This window comes from Nyctibius grandis, chromosome 8, assembly GCF_013368605.1.
Source record: "Nyctibius grandis isolate bNycGra1 chromosome 8, bNycGra1.pri, whole genome shotgun sequence".
NCBI classification, from domain to species: domain Eukaryota; kingdom Metazoa; phylum Chordata; class Aves; order Nyctibiiformes; family Nyctibiidae; genus Nyctibius; species Nyctibius grandis.
Window position 1 is genome coordinate 39,028,260 of NC_090665.1, and position 20,202 is coordinate 39,048,461.

General features: G+C 41.7%; 1 protein-coding gene across 1 annotated transcript in view; it reads right to left on the reverse strand.

Annotated features, from left to right (window-relative positions):
- The window catches only part of EIF2B3 (eukaryotic translation initiation factor 2B subunit gamma), a 102,722-nt gene extending 82,862 nt beyond the window's left edge, over positions 1 to 19,860 (reverse strand). Inside the window, exons 1-3 of the mRNA XM_068406673.1 lie at positions 19,798 to 19,860; positions 19,413 to 19,561; positions 16,607 to 16,746 (exon numbers count right to left, since the gene is read on the reverse strand). Coding sequence (XP_068262774.1) covers positions 16,607 to 16,746; positions 19,413 to 19,560 — 288 coding nt within the window. The 5' untranslated portion in view covers position 19,561; positions 19,798 to 19,860. The remainder of the gene's footprint in view (positions 1 to 16,606; positions 16,747 to 19,412; positions 19,562 to 19,797) is intronic.
- Between the last annotated feature and the right edge of the window lie 342 nt (positions 19,861 to 20,202).

Genomic DNA, 20,202 nt, shown 5'->3' on the forward strand with positions numbered 1-20,202 from the left:
GCAAAAGGTCAAGCTCTTCAATTTTCATTTGATTTCTCCCCACTTTACTGAGAAACACCTGGCTGCTTAGGGGAAGGAACAATGTGCAGGTTGAGAATTTCACACATTCAAAATCTGACTCGCATCTCCCCTTTTAATGTATTTTCAAAATGTGTATTATATATTCCAGTTTTACCCAGGAAAAGCACTTTAATTATCACTTCTCTAAAATAAACAACATGCACACATCAGAAAAAAAATTAAAAACCAACCCAAACCACTAAAGCAAGCTGCCCAGCACGCTGGAGCAGCCCTGCTCCAACATTCCAGTGTGTACAAAGAAAGTAAGAAAAAAATTCAACTTGGTATGGAAGTAAATCTCCCGCTTCATAACAGTAAATAGTGAAGAAACACATATTAAACATCTTGGAAAATCCTGCATATTCTGTTTTTACAAGAGCACAAATGAGTTAGTTACAATATTTGCAGAAAAGGCCAAAAGGTATCCAAGACCCATATAAATAGACCTGTACTTTTTAAACTCAGTTTGTAGAATGAAGATATCACCGGCTTCAAATCCAAATGCATTCATTCCAGTGGTGAAAATCAGAAATAATAATAAAAAGAAAGAGACAGACATACCAATGGACTTATCCTAAGGAACAAGTATTTGGACTTGTAAAACAAACCTTGTAATTATTTCACATTTTACTAAATGCTTTAATCTGTCTCTATAGCAAAAACCCTACAAGTGTTTCATAGTTGTGAACAGGCTCCTGGGTTTTTTCTCCTCACTATAGGACAAGCTTTTTGCAAAAACTGAATGCAAGACCCCTGAGGAGCATACGGGAACGGAACCACCAAATGTCTGGTTGCCATCTGTTCTACCCATTTACTCTCCCAATATGTAAATAAACGTCAGTGAGCGCAGGGACCAGTGAAACACACAGTTGCTCTGTAAAGCCCACATTTCTGCCTCTCCTCCTGATGAGCAGAGCAGTGGCCTCAGAAGCACGCTGAGAATACACCATGAAAGGCTCTTTTGGGACTTGACAGCCTCCCCTTTGAAACACCACCCCCCTCATAAATAAAGCCCTCACTGTCTAATGGATGCACTTTTTTTCCAGTGTACAACTCCTGAACGAATAAACTAATGGCTGAATGAAAAAATAAACTATCCTAGAACTCTAGCAGAAGTGTGTGTTTTTCTTTACGTTTTTAGGGTGGGTGTAGAAGAAAGAAAATAAATGGTAGAGCTTGTGGGTTTTTTACATATATACATGCCGAATAAATACCGTGCGCCTTTCCCAATGAGCCACTGATACAAAGAAGAGAAGTACATACTTACTACATGCACTCATGCGCTAACAAGGGGTATGTGAACATACTTGACTTCATGAATTATGCAAACACCTAAGTACACACACACATCCATCTCTTAATGAAATATATGTAACAATGATTACATCAACCCCAAACTATTATACAAACACACGATAAGAATCAACATGAACTGATTAAAAAACCCAGCAAGCACACACCCCAAGCAGACCCACTGCAAAGGAAGAAAAATGCATGCACAAATGCACTCTCAGCACCCATTACAACCACGGGAAGGACAAGGCAAGGGTCTTAAAGAGGACCAGCTAATGGATGGGGCATGAAACAAACGCTTGGAATTTCTGGCATTTTCCTGCTCTGCCAAACTTGATATGGGCCATTTTGTTTACTATTTTTATGACACAGAGGAGTCCTCGTCACAGACCCAGGGCTCTACCACAGAAGCTGCTGCACAGACCAGGTGACAATACCACCAAGCACAATAAGAGAGAACAGCAAATGACTTTGGGTTGGGGAACACTAGGAAATGCTGCAGTGCTACTCAGGTACAGCGACAGCAGCCCTAGCTTGCTGGCAGCAGAGCTCATGGTTTTTTGTGAGCATCACAAGAGCCACAGAAAAGACAAGGAGAATATGACACTCCTTGGAAGAGTCACTTGGGCCTCAGCAATCCCATTTAACCTCAGATTTGCAATTTGTGCACTCAAGTTCAGAATTTAGACTCAGCTGCTGATCAGTGGAGAAAAACGAGGTCCTGCAGAGATCATCCCACCCACAATCTGAGTTTCAAAGAGATGTTTTTCTGTCCCTACTGACCATGGATGGAGCCCTGGGCTTCCAGTCTAGCCATTGCTGAACACAGACTGCTCAGTCACGTCAAGTACAGAAACACTGCACTTATGGCCTCCAAATTTCCGCTCTCCCTTTCTAATACTGGCTAACAGCACTTCACCATCACGTTTCCGAACTGTGAGATACTCAGATATTATGAGATAACTTACATACTCAATCTGGATAAATACAACAGTGTAACATAAAACACTAAGAGATTTATACAAAATAGAGAAAAAAAACAGTAAAGAAAAAAAAAAAACCCAAACCAACATGTCAACAATTACATTAAAACCAGCACAATATGGAAAATCTACACAAAAACAAGACCAAAAAGCAGAACGTTTCAAGAACTCAGTTCAAGACAACCAATTTAAAAATAGAAAACATGTTTTCAATGGAACTAATTCATACCACAGATCAAAAGATGGATGCAATTATATGGTGTAATACACCAGCATAAATAAAAAGTCTTGGACTTTCTCACACCCTGCATACAAAGGCAATGCTAAAAACTCTTTTATATTCAGCAATAATTGCTGGATCCCTTCTGTTCAAACAGGAGATATCAAGGTTACCACAGATAGCTGGCAGCAAATGATGAATTTTTAGGGGCATTCACTATGCTTTTTCTATCAAGTATAGACAAGGGCAGGACTATGTAGCCTAAACTGCTGAGGGCCTCAAAAACTGCAGACTAAAAAATGAGAAAACATGTGTTACAAGGAAATCTCTAATTTGAACAAAATCAGCCTCAAGAGAAAGAGGAAAACAAATGTCAGATTGCATTATAAACAGAAAAGAAGCAAAATATCCACAAGCAGTAAAACCAGCTTCTAACAGAACTGAAGACAGACAAAACATTGAATTTAAATGCTAAAAGTTTCCAATTGCATAGTATTACAGCTGAGACTTTGACAGGAAAAGAAAAAAAATCAAGAGATTAGACAGACTCTGTTCCTACACTCAGCCTAAGTTAACGCACGCACAAATAGAGAACTTTGCATCACTTCCTGCAGTGTCACCATACAACAGGGGAGAGAAGCACAAGTTATAATTACTGCTGGAATTAAGACTGAGAGTTTTATACACAATAGCCTGGAACTTCACCCACATGTTGCATTAACAGTGAGGTCTGTGTGTAATGCTTTTATTATTCTAAAGAGTGGAAAGGGAAAGAAGAGTTTGGCTGTGGGCAAGCGTTTTGATTGCTCGTTAGCATGCTCCAGGCAAAGCCAAAGATGCCTCCTAGCAATTGCATTACTCACCACTCTTCAGAAACTTACATCCAAGGCTTTAGAGAATCCCTTTTTATCTCAGTCTCCATTAAGAGTCCTCCAATTTCCACACCTGTGACCTCTTTGAAGCTCTATGGCTCTTGCTGTAACTGGAGCAGGGAACCTCATTTAATTTTTGATGTCTGTAGGATCTTGTTAGCTACCAAGTGAAATGGCTGCCTTTGGCTGGGAATTCCCACTCTGCTTTTGTAACGTCCTTGACAGCAAGATTCAGAAGAAAATCATGATTTAGTACTTTGCTAGCAGACATGAAGTGTTTGTCTACTGTGCACTCACCCTGCAGCAGCAAGTTTGCTGTAGACCACCACCTTCGTAACTCTTCTAAGGACACAGGGCAGTGGAGACACAGGATGTCCCTCAATCTGAAATCCAGCAGCAACCTTCAGCAGACGGAAGAAACTTTTTTTTTCCGAAGACAGTGTGTAATGTGAAAGAGGCTTCTTTTTTCCTTTTTTTTTTTTTTTTTAAAGACAGAGAAGTCTAATGAGGGAGCCAAGGGAGTCTCTTCTAATTTCTTGGATGGCCCTGAATTCATCAGGTGAGGATACCTTAAGGCAATGTGAATGCCTCCACATACGTAACCTGTCAGCATCACTGTTTATCTTCTCAAAGAAAGCTGGAAGAAAGATGCCAGAAGCTGGGGAGGAGACTTAACCTTGGTCCCATCATATGGCTCATCCTATGCGTTATATCAGATGGGATCATACAATGAAAACACCATTTTAGGTTATCTGTGTATCTCAAGAGCTACCATCCAAAATCAATATTTTTAAATTTGCATACATATAAGCTAGGAACAGGAAAGATATTCAAGCCCAGAAGGCATCCTGTCTCCTCCCAGGAGGAAGTCTCGTTACCTATTCCTCAAACTAACACACGGGGTGGAAAAGGGTAATTTACAGTTATCAGCAACCAAAACCAGAAGTTTAGAGATGAACACAAGTTCATAAGCTTATTAAGAATGTTTCCAAAGCAGGACTTTGATATTATGACACTGACCAGTAAAGCTTCTGGTCTGGAGCATAAGCATTACAATCCACATTCTCCTCTGGTTCTGACTAAGGCAATTCTGTCCTACTTGGTACTCCAAAAATAATTTTCCCAGCTTCCTCCTCCAACCACATCACCCTTCTTCACTGGTTCAATTTTCTGTCACATCAAGAACAAGCTGTTTACCCTCCTTTTAATAGTCTATCCCTTCCACTCGCCATTCACTTACCAAGTCTACTTCTGCCTTACATCAATAAAGGATGCCAGCTCTATTACCTACTTATATCTTTTAAAGGATGTGGTTTTAGGCTCTGCTGTCTTTTAATAAAAGAAATCTGCTACTCTTACACTTACAGAAAACTGACAGTTATCAGGCTATCAGTATGTTGGGGCACCAGACTGATACACTGACACATATTATCCTGTCTCACTAGGCATTCTCATTTTTTCTGAGGTCAGGCATCATCTGCCGGACTTGTGTCCAGATCCTAAGCATGCCACAGAGAAGACTGTTTTTCCCCCATCTAAAGGCATCCAGAAAGCGTGCACCATCACTCACGAGAACCATGTGTGCTAAAGCTCAGTGGAGCACCCCATAACCCAGGCCCTGAATTCACCAGTTCCTGGAGGGTGAGCCTGGCAAGCTGAATTCTCCCCTGGCTCAACGCACGAACAGATCCCTTCTTCGCAGGCAGCAGAACTCCAGAAGCAAATGATGCTCTCCTCATCACCCCTATTCCTGCAAGGCAGGTTTCCAGGACTACCTGGACAGCAGTGCTACCAGACCTGCTGTGCAGCTGATCTTGGACTCTGCCTCACATGAACAGAAAGGAGAATTCTGCAGTTGGGCTCCAATCTCAACAGCAGCGGTGCAGCAGGCTTGCTGCCAAAGCCCAGAGCTCAAGCCCAGGCTCAACACTTAATGTAAGCAGAGCCTTAGGCAGTCAGGTGCTGTAGTCATACAAACAATAATAATAAAAAGTAGTCCTAATGGAGCTCAACTGGCTCAACTTCTTGAAGAGAAAGAAGGCCTTTGCCCACAGCCCGCAGTTACCTGAACAGCAGAAGATCTCGCAGCAACACAACAAAAAGCAAGCATGACCTGATTCAGTGGCTCGAAATCAGTGTTCAACGTAGAAATAAAAGGCAAAGTGTTTTAAGAAGGAGGATAAATATCATCTGGAATAAAATACCAAAGGATATAATAGACTCTTCATCTACTAGAATATATGAATAAAGACTTGCTGTCTTTCAAAACACATTCACTAAGTCATCCATAAGTTTCGGGGATAACAGCCCTAATTACCGTGTGCAAATTCCCTTACAGCCTAGAGGATCATAATGGTTGCTTGCAGTCTCAAACCAAACTATAAATGAAAACCAAGACATAAACAGCATGTGTCCTCAGGAATCATTCTGCCATCCCGCAGCTAGTATCAGCATGATCTTAAATTTAAAAAAAAAATGGTGTGAAACTCTTTCCAAGGTCAACCCAAGTCATTACACAAAACCCAGTTTCAACTCTGCTCCAACAGAAAACCCAAATGCTAAACTGCTCCACAAAGCTCAGGCTCAACAGAACCAGTCACTGTGAAGCACGGCTCAATGGCATTGCTGCTTCACACCAGCATGCACTGACGGAGCGTCCATACACGTGAAACCTGCTTAGCTTTGTTCAAGTGCTTTTTTCCTGTAAAAACAAATCATGCCATGTTACATAAAAGTACTGGTTTGAACTGTAGATTCCTATACTACCCTCCATGCAACACTACTTTCTCCTCTAGCACCTCTCCAATTTTTCCAGTGTTATTTGGTCTGCAGCAACTGGTGTTGTAAGAAACATATTACGAAAACTTCAAGACCTCCACTGCTTTTTTCCAGCATTATTGGTCTACATCCAGAATTGTCACCATCTTCCCAAAGGAGCTAACAGAATTTATACTACAGAAGAATGCCTAAATTTTCTTCAAGAAAATCTGAATACACAATTGTTTTTCCCTTTTCAGCACAGAGCCAAGGAAAAAAAAAACCCTACATAACCTACGTGGGTTTCCCAGTTAACGTAACATGACAAAAATGCAAAATTAAATTCCAGGCATCCTACAAGTCCACTGATCTTCACCATGGCTTTCACCAAATTAAACAATGACAGAAAAACAGTGCTGAGCAAAGTGACAGCCTCTGGGACAGCCTGTGCTGTTCACAGCACCACCTTCCTATTACCAATGTTACACTACTGTACCAGGCTGAAAAAACAGACACAAGGAAAAATCCTCTCTGGCACAGTAACTCCATGGGTTGACGTTCAGCATCTACTCCCTCCCACGTTCCCCAGTAACTGGAACTATGTACTTAGGTTAACACATACAACTGCATTTGATGTAAACAATTCCATTTTCTGTTTCAAAGGATGAATACTCACTAAGGACTGTCACCTGCAACAGGGTAACTGGGATAGCTGTACAGCCCACAATTGTCATGAAATGCCTCAACCTCCAATGAGGGAAGGGCTGTTAAGTTCCAAACATGAGGACAATACACAACATGAAATCATGCAGGCTAGAAACAAAGCAAAAAGGCTTCAGACAGCAGGGAGGGAATGTTATTCCACAAAAATGTGCAAATAATCAGTGAATGCCTCCTTGAAAGTGTCACCCTACCTGAAGAGAGGGAGGCCTCGAGTCTTATGGGGAAAGGCCAAGGACATTGCATATTACAAGCCAAAACTTATTAAACCATCAGACTAGGTGGTGACTTAACATTCAAAACAAGGACATCATCAAGGAACACCAAAGATACCCCTACACAACTCCTTTTCCTACTCTGTGGAGTCCAGGGTGACACTGACATCAGTGCTGCCTTCACGCCTCCCTTCACGCCCTCTTCCAGGCACAGGGGCAGTTACGTTCTCAAGGCTCATACAGAGCACAGGGCTTTGGCCTCTCCACTGAGAGCACCAAGGAAAGACGGCAGCTGGAAGACACAGACTTTTTTTCCCCACTCTCTTAATATTTTACTTTCTCTTTGGAAATAAGATGTAGAAATTCATTTCACACAGACTTTTCACTTCTTTGAACATATGTCATAGACAGAAAGTGCAAAATGTTTTTTGAGATTACTTTTACTAAAGCTGTAACTTCTCCTTAATGCATAGCACAGTAAGTTATTTACACAAGATGACTGTATATACTTTAAATAGCGAAAATGAAGGATGATTTACAAAAATGAACACTAACTTCTATTTACTCCAAACAAATGAAAACTAGTAGTAGCTCACACAAAGGCAAATATTTTTACCAGGGTGCTTTTAAACAAACAATTTCAGCTATACACATGTGCAAAGAGCTTACTATGTCTGCAACTAGAATAGGCTGAATTTGTGTAATTCATCAGAAACCACATAGGGTCTAAATGAAAACATACACTGCCATACAGGAGAAATACTGACAATTAACTTCTACATGGAAACAAGAGGCATTGGTTAACATAATGAGCACAGGCCTCAAGTTGCCAAGAGTGTTAAAAGGATAAGGACATGCAGTGGGAGATGCAACAATTAAAACTGACAGGCATCTCAGGTCTGTCAATGACTCTTCTTGCAAAACACTTCAGGTCTTCACATATTTTTTGCCTGTGTGTATAATGGAAGGCATCCTCTTTAACCAACAATGTGCAGAATAGCAAATGCCCTAATAACCACTCTTGATCCTAAGCTTCAGAGCTAATTGCCTCATTCAAACTTCTGGTGTTTTAACCCTGATCCATAGTAAACCCTGGCAGCAAAATAATTAATTTAATTAGCTACACTCTTCTAAAGCTGAGTAACTTTAAAAAAAAAAAAAACAACAAAACGAACAATAACCAACAACTGTTGAATTCTCTAACTCTTACCCTGCCAGGAAAAATAAAGATCAGAGCAAAGTCCTGAACACATTCATCAAGCACACAGTCATCAAGCACACAGGCAGCGCTATATCATTCCCCCCAGCAACATCGCCAGCCTAAGCACCTGCCAGTATAAGCTGCTTTCTACTAAGACAATCAGCTGTGCTTTGGGAATGGGACTTGGGCATGCAATCCGTAATAAATTTTGCCTAGTGCCTCAGTGGTGGCAGCTTTCAATCAGAGGTAGAGAAGGAAACAAGATGCTATGAACTGCCATCTGATACATCTGCTTTTCCCACCCAGCACTAACAACATTGTGAAAGGCAGAATTGGAAAAACTGTCAAGACAGCAACTTTTAGTTTCATTTTAGACACTCAAGCAAACAGTATTTTATCTCAGGTCTGCTGGAAAAAACTGATGAAATTCTTTTTACTATTTCAAAATAGATGAACAGAATATTTAGTTAAATCTTGCTCATACATATATATAGAAAGACTTTGTCTCTTACAAATTAATTTCATTTGTTTGGTTTTTTTTTTATTTTCACTGACAATATAAAAAATACGTAACTATATATTAAGAGAACTGAAGTTTTTCTTTCCATGCTAACCAAACTCTGCTCAACTGTACCAAAAGGATTCAGATTCCACCTTCCAGCCGTTACAGCAAGCTTACTTACATCATGTGTTTGGAAAGGAGATTTTTCAACAGAGGAAGTGAAGCGCTTAGCCATGCTGTCCAAGACTCCACGGATCAGTGACCCTCAGCAGCATACAGACCACCACCGTGACATCACACTTTCCATAACATGGCTCCCAAAGATGCACATACCAAGAGAATCTGGAGTTTCAATCTTTGTTTATTTGTTCAAAGAAAGTTGGTTTTTCTTCTTCTTTTTGGTAGCTTTTTAGGGTTTGTTTTGCTTTGCTTTTTAAGAGCTGTATTACTTTCAAATCTTACTTTTTGAAACTGAGAAAACCAGGTGGACCACCTGAGACGAAACATTTCACATGCAAGCACTCACCAGTGATAGCAGCAGAAGACATGCTGATTAATTCACACCATATTAGTCAGGGCTTCCACTAACACAACTAAGGGCTCATCAAGGAAGGAAAATGTTAAATTGTTCCATTGCTGTTACTCTGCTGGAAAGCCACATTTTAATCACTGGCTGGAGTATAGTTGAGTGACACAAGGGAGAGAAATGCTTAACAGAAGATGAAAATAATATAGACACAGAGAAGACAAATGCTTGATCCAGACACACCCAATCCACCTCCTGCTTCAGCCTGAAACACAGATTCATGATTTAACAAGGTTTCTCAACCTGCTGCTTGGAGAGGCCCCAGCGTGGGAGGTGACGCCAGGCAGCAGCTGTGTGGGCCCGGTAAAATTTGGCACAAGAAACAAAATGGTCAAGTATTAGAGACACCCAAATTTCAGAGGAACTCATTTGTAAACTACAGTGACACCCCCCACCTTTTTTTATTTTTCGTCAACAATAATCTACAACCCACAAAAAGGTCTGCGGCAGTTTGATGAATGGTACAAGCAGAAGGTCACAGAAACACAGTTCTCAAAGAGGTTTTCTGAGTCAGAGTTTAGCCTCCTGCCATTCCAGGTATCACATTACTTAGTTTATTTAAAAAACAAACAAACAAACAAAGGAAAAAACAGTCTCTCACTCCAGTATAAAGTTACAGGATTTTTGTCTTGATTACTCCTTCTGGAAGACTGCTTCACAATCCTATTCTGCTCTGATTAAAACCTTTCTGTAATTTTCAGCCTATGTTTTCCTCATAGCAAATTTAAACCCATATACCACTCTGAATATCTTATCTCCTTTTCTAGTGTTTGTTCTGTATTTGATGCATTTAAGTTCCACACCTGTGCAGTATTCCGGGCAAAAAAATCTTCCTATTGCATTAAGCAATAGTATTAATTTCTGATCTCTATTTAAAAAAATCTTTACCTGATACATTCTAGTCTTGTGTTTACCCTTCCTCCTTCCATCAGAGCGGCTGTTCACCATCACCCTATTTCAACACATACATTCCGAGAAGTTGCAATTTACTCTTGGGATCCTAACTCCCATTACAATTTGTCACTAGTCCCCAAAATCATGAGTTCTGTGTTACCAACCAAGGTCTTTACGCTATTACTGTGCTATAACACGACAGGTCATAGCACACATATTTTGCACACTGGTCCTGTGAATCATCCAAAGGAGACCTACTGAACTGCAAGAGAAGGCCTTTAAGAATGGTAGTAGAAGTCAAATAAACGAAGACATAAATCTGGACTGAAGAAATCACAGAGCAACATACTGGAGGATATAACCCCACTAAAAAGCCCTGATGGACATACCAGAAGACTTTACATTATGACTTGAAAAAAAGTGTGTCCACTAACACCAGCTACAGAAGAAAAGCCTCCCTAAGTGAGCCAAGGGATTTCACTACATCCAATTTCAAGAGACATCAAAAGAAGCTGACTTTTAAAAAGGCAGTCTACTGTCCACAATTATGGGGGGAAAAAAAAAATCACCACTAAAAGACGAGCTGCCTACAAAACAAAACTGCATCATCTCCTACCACACACAGCACTCACATCTCTTCTCTTGCTAGAAAGTGTATTAGGTGTCACTACTGAAACTGTCAGGACTCTTACTAATTTCCCTATTATTCAGACCGGACTTATCTGAATGCTCCAGCCAGTGCTGCTTACCAGTGAAAAACAGAAACAAGGACTGGTGACAGTCACTGAGAAGAAAGCAATTATACATGACCTTAAAAAAAGAAAAGCCACACCTCTTACAGAGACCCCCTTCCACACTGCTCTGGGCAGTTAGCAAGCTTGGGATGCTAAATAAAAATAAATAAAGACAGAAGCATGGAAGTTATCAAATTACACCTTAGCACCTCCTCTGTCACACCTGTAACATCATCCTTAGTTTACAGCAGCATGCTGAACATACTCTTTTACTAAAAATGCCAAACACTGATCTCATTTAAAAACCCCTGTATCTTGAAACACCATGTGTGAGGAAAATTAAAGACAAATCCAGAGCAAGGTTAGTGTTTTCTCATCATCTATGGAAGAGGTATTCATTTGTTCATGCTCAGGGCTAGATTAAGCCAACCTTACATGCTAATTGTTTGAAAGTGTAATGAAATGAAAGCTTACGCTTTAGAGAATCTGACTCTTAAAGCAAATTATTTCTTCCTCTTTACAAATTCTACAGGCTCCTTAGGAAAGCATGCAAAGGCTGTGTGCCTCCCATGCCTGTAGTGGATGAAACAGTGACCAGTAATAGCCTAAGTGACTGATGAAGTAGAAAAGATATCTTAAGGGAGCAGAATCAGAAAGTGATAGGAAAAAAAAAAAATGGATGTGGAAAATGTGATTTCATGAAGGAGGGAGTTTGATTTACATTCATACAAATATAATTTTTTACACCTATGCTAACTATTTTTTTTATTTCAAGCACTCCCTGACAGGTTAAGGATATTCTTTAATGCAAGCAATAGATTAAGACAACAGCAACACAGCTCAAACCAAAGCAGACTAATGTGCCCTTCAGAGACAAAGGAAAGCATAGATTCTGCCCTAAAGAGCTCACAGTCTGCTTTTACTAACGCACATTGGATGAGGTGATATTTACCTATTACAGACTTAGAGCTGAATTTGTTATTTAATCTATAAAAATCATTTTCTGAAGTTTCAAAGTGATTATTGACAATGATTCTTGAAAACAGACATGAACACACAGCAATATTTTAAAACTTCAACATAAAGATACTGGACCGAGTAAATTGTGCGAGAGTACTGCTTTAACAGATTTGGAACCTAAGGATATAACTGCTTGATTGATTGCTTCTTACAATCCATCAAAGTTGCTTGGTTTACCATAGCTCTTCGTTGTCTTCAAAAGGTTTAGTGAAAGGCTTTTTCCACTACGTTGCATAGCTTTTTTAAAACCTGGCAGGCACACAGCCAAAGAAATCCATGGTAGTGCCTCTTTTTGGGTCCTGTAAGTCTTGCTGGACCTGTCTCACTTGCATGCTGCGGGTAAGGCAATAACTGCAAAAGTACTGAAGTTTTCACTAAGTAAATCACTTTAGAATTACTCTAGTATAATTGGATATGTGAATAATTGAAAAAAAAAAAGTCATCGGGCATTTTAAATAAACAAATAAATGAAATCAATGTTCCTGTAATGAATTTACTCAGCTACAGAAACAGACCTTCATCTTCCAAAACACTTAATTCCTCTTGCCAAGGCCCCGTCTGGAATAGGGGAGCTCTCTTCACTCTTCATGACCAGGGAAGGTCATCAATCCAAACGTACAGGCATGGAAGGCTGGCTTGTTTCTCTGTTTAGGCTAGATCACAAAGTGACAAAGACCTGCAAACACCCCTATGGTGGTACAGCTGCAGTTTCAATAAGAGCATTATTATAATACCATCAACTGTCAGTCTACACAGTCTATGTTCTACCATTTCCAATCCTATATATAAATGAGAAAAAAATTAAGACTTTGCAGCTTCACTTTCATTTTTGTATTTTGAAAAGCCACCCATTATCAGTCCTGCAAAAGATGAGCAGAGGACTAGAACCTTAAAGGGCCAAAAGAATACAACTGACAGTGATATTAAAAGTATATCAAAAAACAAAGACTGGACATTAAAATGATAGCCATGGAAACTGCCATAAGGTACACAGAGTGCAGCAGGATCCTGAAACCAACAGCATTCTAGAGAAATACTGGGACAGTCTATAGGAGAGCAATTAAGGGATCTGATCAATAGTTGTCAAAAAGTCCTTAAACAAATTGTTTTTATACCCCTGTATAAAACAAACATTTAAGAAATAAATGAGTAACTTCTATACCCATTTTTTGCTTTTTGACAACATCATTTTAAGTGCTGGACTTGGTGCAAAACATTGGTAGGTGTTACATTATCCAATCAAATCAACAATATGAACAGAGGCAAAAAAAAAATTCCTATGAGTTTCTACTTCATGGGCTGCGAAATGATTTTTCAGTTACTTACATTTAGACCGACGCATACCGAAACTGAGGACCTTTTTAAAGTCCTAATCTAGCACACACTAAAAAAACCCACAACACTCACAATTCAGAAACTGGACTGCAGTTCTACTGAACTTTCTATTTCGGTAGTTTCCATTTAAAACAGCTTGTGTTTAATCTCTTGTCCTGTTGGCCTTTTCAAGGTGGGGAAACAGACTATGCAATATGCACACAGTACAGAAAGATGATCTTATGCACAAAACCATGAGAGATTTGAGACAGCTGTCCAGTTCCCAGTACTGTTACAAATCTCTTTAATGATCCTAGGTAAATTACTTCACCTCATTAAGCCTCAGTTCTCAGTCATAGAGTTGTGAAGACAAACTGGTTAGTGGTGTTAGCTATTCAGACCCCAGAATTGAACATTTAAATAAAAACCAAAAAACCCACCACACAAGTCAATTAAATAACTACTAGTAAAGAACAGGCCAGACTGACACCCAGGCCTAGGAACCCAGAAAGTGGAACTTCTGGGACCAAGTTCTCTGTTGTTCATTACTTCTCAAGCAGGTGCCTTTAGGAATGAAGTTTAGCATAATATCATTATTGTGTGAAGGATCCAAGAAAAGCATGCATTCAGACTTGTAATGAACATAAAAACCCTAACGAAGCTGCTACCTTGTCAATCAGGTGTAGGCTGAGACAGCCAAAAATAACAGGAAGAGTTCCAGTAGAGCAAAGAGCATGCATCTACTATATCAACTCTTGACGTAAAAATGTCAAAAAAATCCTGTGTGTGCAGAGTGGGCGAATAGCAAACAAAAACTTGAACGGGCTTCCTTTGCTCTCATGAACTTCTGAACAACCAGGAAAGACTGAGACTGGTGGAGTCAGCTGCTTGTCACTGTGAACCAAGACAGTCAGTCTTACCTGCCCCCAAAAACGCCAGCACCAAAAAGCTATAAAACAACAATGCATACTACCTTCCCTCAGCCCTTACACGCTTTGCACGTACGTATTCTCATGCTACTAGTGAACGCAATGCTGTAAATCTCATCTCAACATCTAGTCTTTAAAGTATCAAGCTTCATTAACCAAGGTGCAACACAACAAAAAGACCTGCAATTGCAGACACAGCAAGCAGCAAAACTGCACTGGTGGAACTCGCTCAGTCAAATGCTAGACAAGGCAGCAAGTCAGGAGATTTTATGCTTTAGAGTGCCCCAACATTTATGCATATCTCAGGATTTGTGATCAGCAGTTCAGCTACCCTTAGATGTATTTCTTACTGTGCATTTATAATCTCGGCTTTACTCCCTGTCGCTTGCATTGCACAGAAGCAGGTTGTCTATACTATGCCACGTTACCTCGTTTTTATTGAGCATACTTGCTCTTCTGTCTGTGGGCAATTAACTCAATTTGCAACAACTAAGTTTCAGCAACCAGTTTAAACTTCTCATCAGACTTTTGGCATGGGTTGCAAAAAGCCTGCCAGCACCCTATGGCCACAAGCAGCAGTTGTTTTCACGAGGGAAACTCATTCTTCAGCGAGATCCCTCTCCCGCTACATTCCAGACACAGCCAACATATAGCAGCTTTTCAGCTACCTCTACTGTGTAGTTCTCTCACCTACATCACACAGGAAGGGTATACCCTGTAAGAGGTGTACCAGTGGCATGCATTTACTAGAGGAATGACTCCAAAATACACAGTGCAGAAATCTGCTCAAGAAGTTAGTATAGGTTTATTTCAAATAAGAGACCACTTTGTCCTCTCTGGTCAGAGAAGCAAGACATGGAATGAAAAGAGCAGAAGCAGTTGTTGCTGTTCATACACAGCAGCTGACTGAAGAAAAGTTGTGTGCTTTTCAATACTACCTCACATCTTCTCTAAGCCTTTTTTTCTGAAAAATAAACAGAAGATCAACACTGCCGCCTCTGAAGACACACTCTATTTTCTTATCCCCACACGCTTTACTGTTGTCTCCCAGGCCTCCTCCTAAGCAAACTTGCCTGGATTACCAAAAAGAGGGACACCCAGACAGCTGGACTGGTCACTCTGATCAGGCAATAAAACTGTAAAGCCAGGGTCACAATTTGAAGTGCAAAGATATTTCCCTACTGCCTGCACCTATTTAAAAAACACTGCCAAACTGAGTTATGACAGAGTGCGATTCTCCACATGACAGAAACATTCAGTTAAGTTAAACTCATTTTGTTGATTCTGCTTTTCCTTTTTGTATCTTCTCTTTGCCTTCTAAAATATTCTAGTCTGTGCATTACTAATCCCTTGCAGAATCTCTCTTGTGCCACCTAGACACCCACATTTGCCTGGAAAGTTTCATCTTGTCTCAGTTGGAGTCTTTCTCTTGGGAGTACACAGCCTGTTATACCACAGTTTATTACCTTCAAAAAGATCTTGAAGACAAAAAGACACCTCAGGACTTAAATGGTTCATTGATGTTCTGTTGTAACCTTTATTTAAACAGCCAATTTGGCTAAGATGGCCTAAACAGACAGGGAACAAATCAGAAAGATTAAGTGTATGACAACGACAAAAACAAAATTCCATCCCAAATCGTGGTAAGAGCTGCGAGCGCATTTCTGCCTTACATGGGAGTCTTTTAATTGTACAGCTGGAAAATTAAAATTTCTATATAACTGGTGTTTTTATTAGAACAGCAGCCCTTTATCACATTTAGGGCACTGTTTATCCGAAGAGCTTTACCGTATGACCAAGCCAGCAAAAGCACAGGAAAAGCAGAAAACTGAAGCACAGAGCAAGTCACTTGCCTAATGGCACTGGCAAGCCTGTGGCAGGGCCAAGAACTGAACATAAACTTCCTTACATATCAGCGTATTGCCTAAGCTAAGGCAACAATGAACATTTGTGCAGAACCACTTCCCTAAGCACGATGTGGACAACAGTTATCACACAGCACATCAAAAATCGTATAAACAAATAAAACCTTTTAATTAACCTGCCAGAAAGCTAACACTGACTAAGCAGCAGGCAGTGCCCAGCCCAGATCTGCTTCAGCCTTCCTAGCTGCCAGTTCTAGCCATTTAGAGTCTTTGTTTGAGTTCTCCCATGAGGTGATCTTTACAAAATTCAGCTCTTCTGAAGATCGGGGAATTCAGTTACCAGCAATATCATTACATGGGACAGCTCTTAAAGCACAATGAAAAAAAAATATTATTATAAAGAAATGTCTTCCAGTCAAGTTCAATAAAAGACAGTAATACCTTAATTTTCTGGTGAATATGCCTCAGTGAATCTGCTGTACCCATGTCCGTGTTGTCACTGATGCACACAAAATCCAGCTTCATTTTTGTGTCCAAGTTTAACATCTTTTGGATTTCCTTCCTTGTAATCACAATGACCTCTAGAATAAAGGAAAGTGGGATGAGATCAAGCAGAAAAAAAAAAAAATCATCACAAATAGGATACACTCACTTTTTACTTACAAAGGCTGATCAAACTGTCAAAAGGCTTGAATAACATAACTGGGTTCTACAACGAACCAAGCTCTTTTGGCAATAGCAACTTTTGAAGAAGAGCATTAAACTCTTAATGAATATGAAAACAATCTCTCCTGCTTTGTGTGGGTGGAGGGTTGTTACTGAAAGGGACACATGAACATGAATGGCATGAGTTAGCACAACAGAACAGAAACATCTTCTGCCATAAGTTAGAGACCTCGAACCATATGTCCTCAAACAGACCAATAAGACCCTGCATTAATGTCACCAACACTTTAAAGCTTTGTCTTTTGTCCACCCTGATCCTGTATAATCCTCTGTGGACAACAACACCGACCACAGTATTACAATACGATGGTTCAACTATTTCTCATCATCAGCTTAGCAAGGGAGCAGAGTAATATGTGAGCAACAAACTCATTCCATCTACAAAAGAAAAAAGATAAATGCGTATTTGAAAGATATCAACAGTGTCATGAAAGCTTATTTTCCAAAATGAAGAATGTGAAAACAAAAGCTCTGCAAAGAAAAGATGAGAAAACAAAGCAGCAAGAAACCTTTTCCCCTGGCCTCAAGAACTGGGAGGAAAAGCAACACTCAAACCCTCAAATTAAAAATCCCCCCCCTCCAAAACCCCAACACTGTAACATCGTATTCCACGTGGAATTTTAACAGACAAGTATGGGAAATAACACAGCCCTCAGCCTATGAAGCTCCTGTGCTAAGACGAAAACACACTAAGAATAAATCTGTATCAAAACTGAACTCATCCTGAATCTGTTAACAGAAAAGAGAAATGAACTGTAAACATGAGAACCGTGGGGCAGTTTGGTACCAGAGATATGGGAGGGCTCCTCTCCCACTCCCGTACCAGATGCCAGCTTGGATTCAAAAGAGGCTGAAGAACCTAGAGAAAGGGATTGAAAGCACACCTTGAACTGGGGAAAGAAGTAACCGATGGAGAAGGAACTGGTGTCAGGCAGAAATTATAAGACCACAGTTCAGCATAAATCTGGTGAGCTGGACAAAGGTCTCCTAAGGAAAGATGAAGCACTTGCAATTAGGACAAAAGGGACGCAGTGAATCAGACTGTGGAACACCTACTTACTAACATAAACAAGCATGAGGAACTAAAGCCTCATGTAATACTTAATAAAATACTTAATAAAAATTATGATCCAGGGAGAGAATTCATGCCACTGGAGTATTAACGAAGAAACGTAGTTTGGTCAGGGGGCAGAAGCAAGAGAGGAGCAGGATGGTGGCAGCTTGCTTACTGACGCTGCATATACAACCCTACATGTCCAAATTTTCGTAGACAATAGATGAGCTGAAGAGCTATATGTGAGAAAGGAAAAAGATCTGACTGTAACACCACCTACTAGTGGTCAAGAGCATCAAGTGGAAATGGTTATTTCTGAATAGCTAAAGAGCCACACAAAGCACAATATTGGTTACAGAGAAGCTTTCAGCTACCCACATATCCATATCACAGGATAAAAGTATGATCCTAGCGAAAAAAGGAGACAGGAGAACAGTCAAAGAAAGCGGACATTCAGAAAACAGACTTCAACAAACAACAGGTAAAGAGCAATTCCAAGGGAAAATCATTCTTAAGGATTTCTTAATGAAGCAAAATAAAGGCAAAGTCTTAAGTTTGCTCTTTCTTTTGTTCCTTCACACTGAAACAGTAAGAGACTGACATAGATAACCATGAACTGATCTTTACATCTTCACAGAGAAAAGCAGCAGCCAGGAAAAAAGCCACATTCTCGGGATGGAGTATAGAATAATTGCACAGTCACGCCAGAGAAGCAAAAACAGAGAAGCAGAAAGGCGAAGGACAAACAGGAAAAAAACAGAGCCATGAAAGGTGTCAGGAAGAAGTTTTACATGTAGCAGGGGGAACACCACAGAAAGATTTGGTTCACAAAGGTAAACAAAAACCTAAACCCAGAAAATACTAAAGAACCTCACCATGTACTAAATACCATTTTAGCCCTCCCGTGAAACAAGGCCCATGGGTCAGCATTACAAGTCTGCCACTTCCCCCTGCCCTGTTCTGTCCAAAACCTAGCACTGGGCTCCGCGCTACAACAACAAGGACTAAATGCCTCAGACAGAGCAAGTAACCCTGAACTTCAGGCCAGACTGAAACAACAAACCAAGACATATCCCAAGAGAGCTGACACGCTTTTCATGCCACTCGCATCACTGATTCAGAGAAAGAAACGAAAGACTCCTGCTTAACAACACTGGAAAAGACACCAAACTTGGGAAAAGCATATAGATGGGAAAAGCCTTGGCGAGGGGAGAAGAGGGGGAAGGGGGCACAGGCGGCACAGTCCAGAGTTAAGGAAAGGATGCGATATGGGCCAATGGCACAGCTCCAGTGCAGAGAAGAGACCTCCTGCTAAGGCAACTGCCCTGATCAACAGGGCACTTACGACGGGACATTAGAACAAGGGAGGCAACAAACAGGAACGGCAGAGATGGCCACGGAAAGCCTGAAGAGACCAGCGTAAGCACGTCGTCTCCACCCGCACCCCAAGCCACGGTCGCGCCTCACCCTCGAAGCCGGCGCGCTCCAGGAGGTTCAGCGGGTACCAGAGCAGGGGCCGGTTGCCCACCGGGAGCAGCGGCTTCGGGATGCTGGAGGTCAGGTCCGTCATACGGGAACCGCCTCCCGCCGCCATCACCACGGCCTGGAACTCCATGCTGCAGAGGGAGCACAGGGGCAGGGCCTCACTCAACCACGGCAGAACCGGGCAGACCCGCTCCGGGCCAGGCCGAGCCGAGCCGAGCCGAGCCGGGCCGGGCTAAGACCGGTTCGGTTCAGCCTCGCCCAACTTTACCCGCCAGCGCTTCTCAGAGCCGTGCGTCGGCTCCCCGCCTGCCCCGCGCCCCTCACAGCCCGTGCGGAGGCGTCGGGCCTCCCCCCGCCTCGCCGTTACCTCCGCTCTGGCTGCCGCCGGCTCCCAGCGGCTCACTGACAGGACAGGAATGGCGGCGCCGGCGCGCACTGCGCATGCGCGCGGAGAGCCGAGTGGCTCAATCGCAGGCAGCGGCGGCAGAGCGCCGATAGGCTCGATCCCCCTTCTCGCCTTGCTGAGTATCGGCTCCTCCGGCAAGGCCAGCGAGAAGAACACCGAGGGGAGGATCCCAGGCTGCGGAGCGCCGAGTTATGGATGCCTGCCCGGCCGCGAGAGGGGCTCGGCAGCACAGCGCCCCCAGGCGGCCGGAGAGGGGCTGCAGGCAGGGGCTGCCGGGGCGGCGGGGGGGGCAGTTTGCAGGGTGCAGGGGGGGCAGCTTGTAGGGTACATGGGGGGCAGTTGCAGGGTGCATGAGGGGACAGTTTG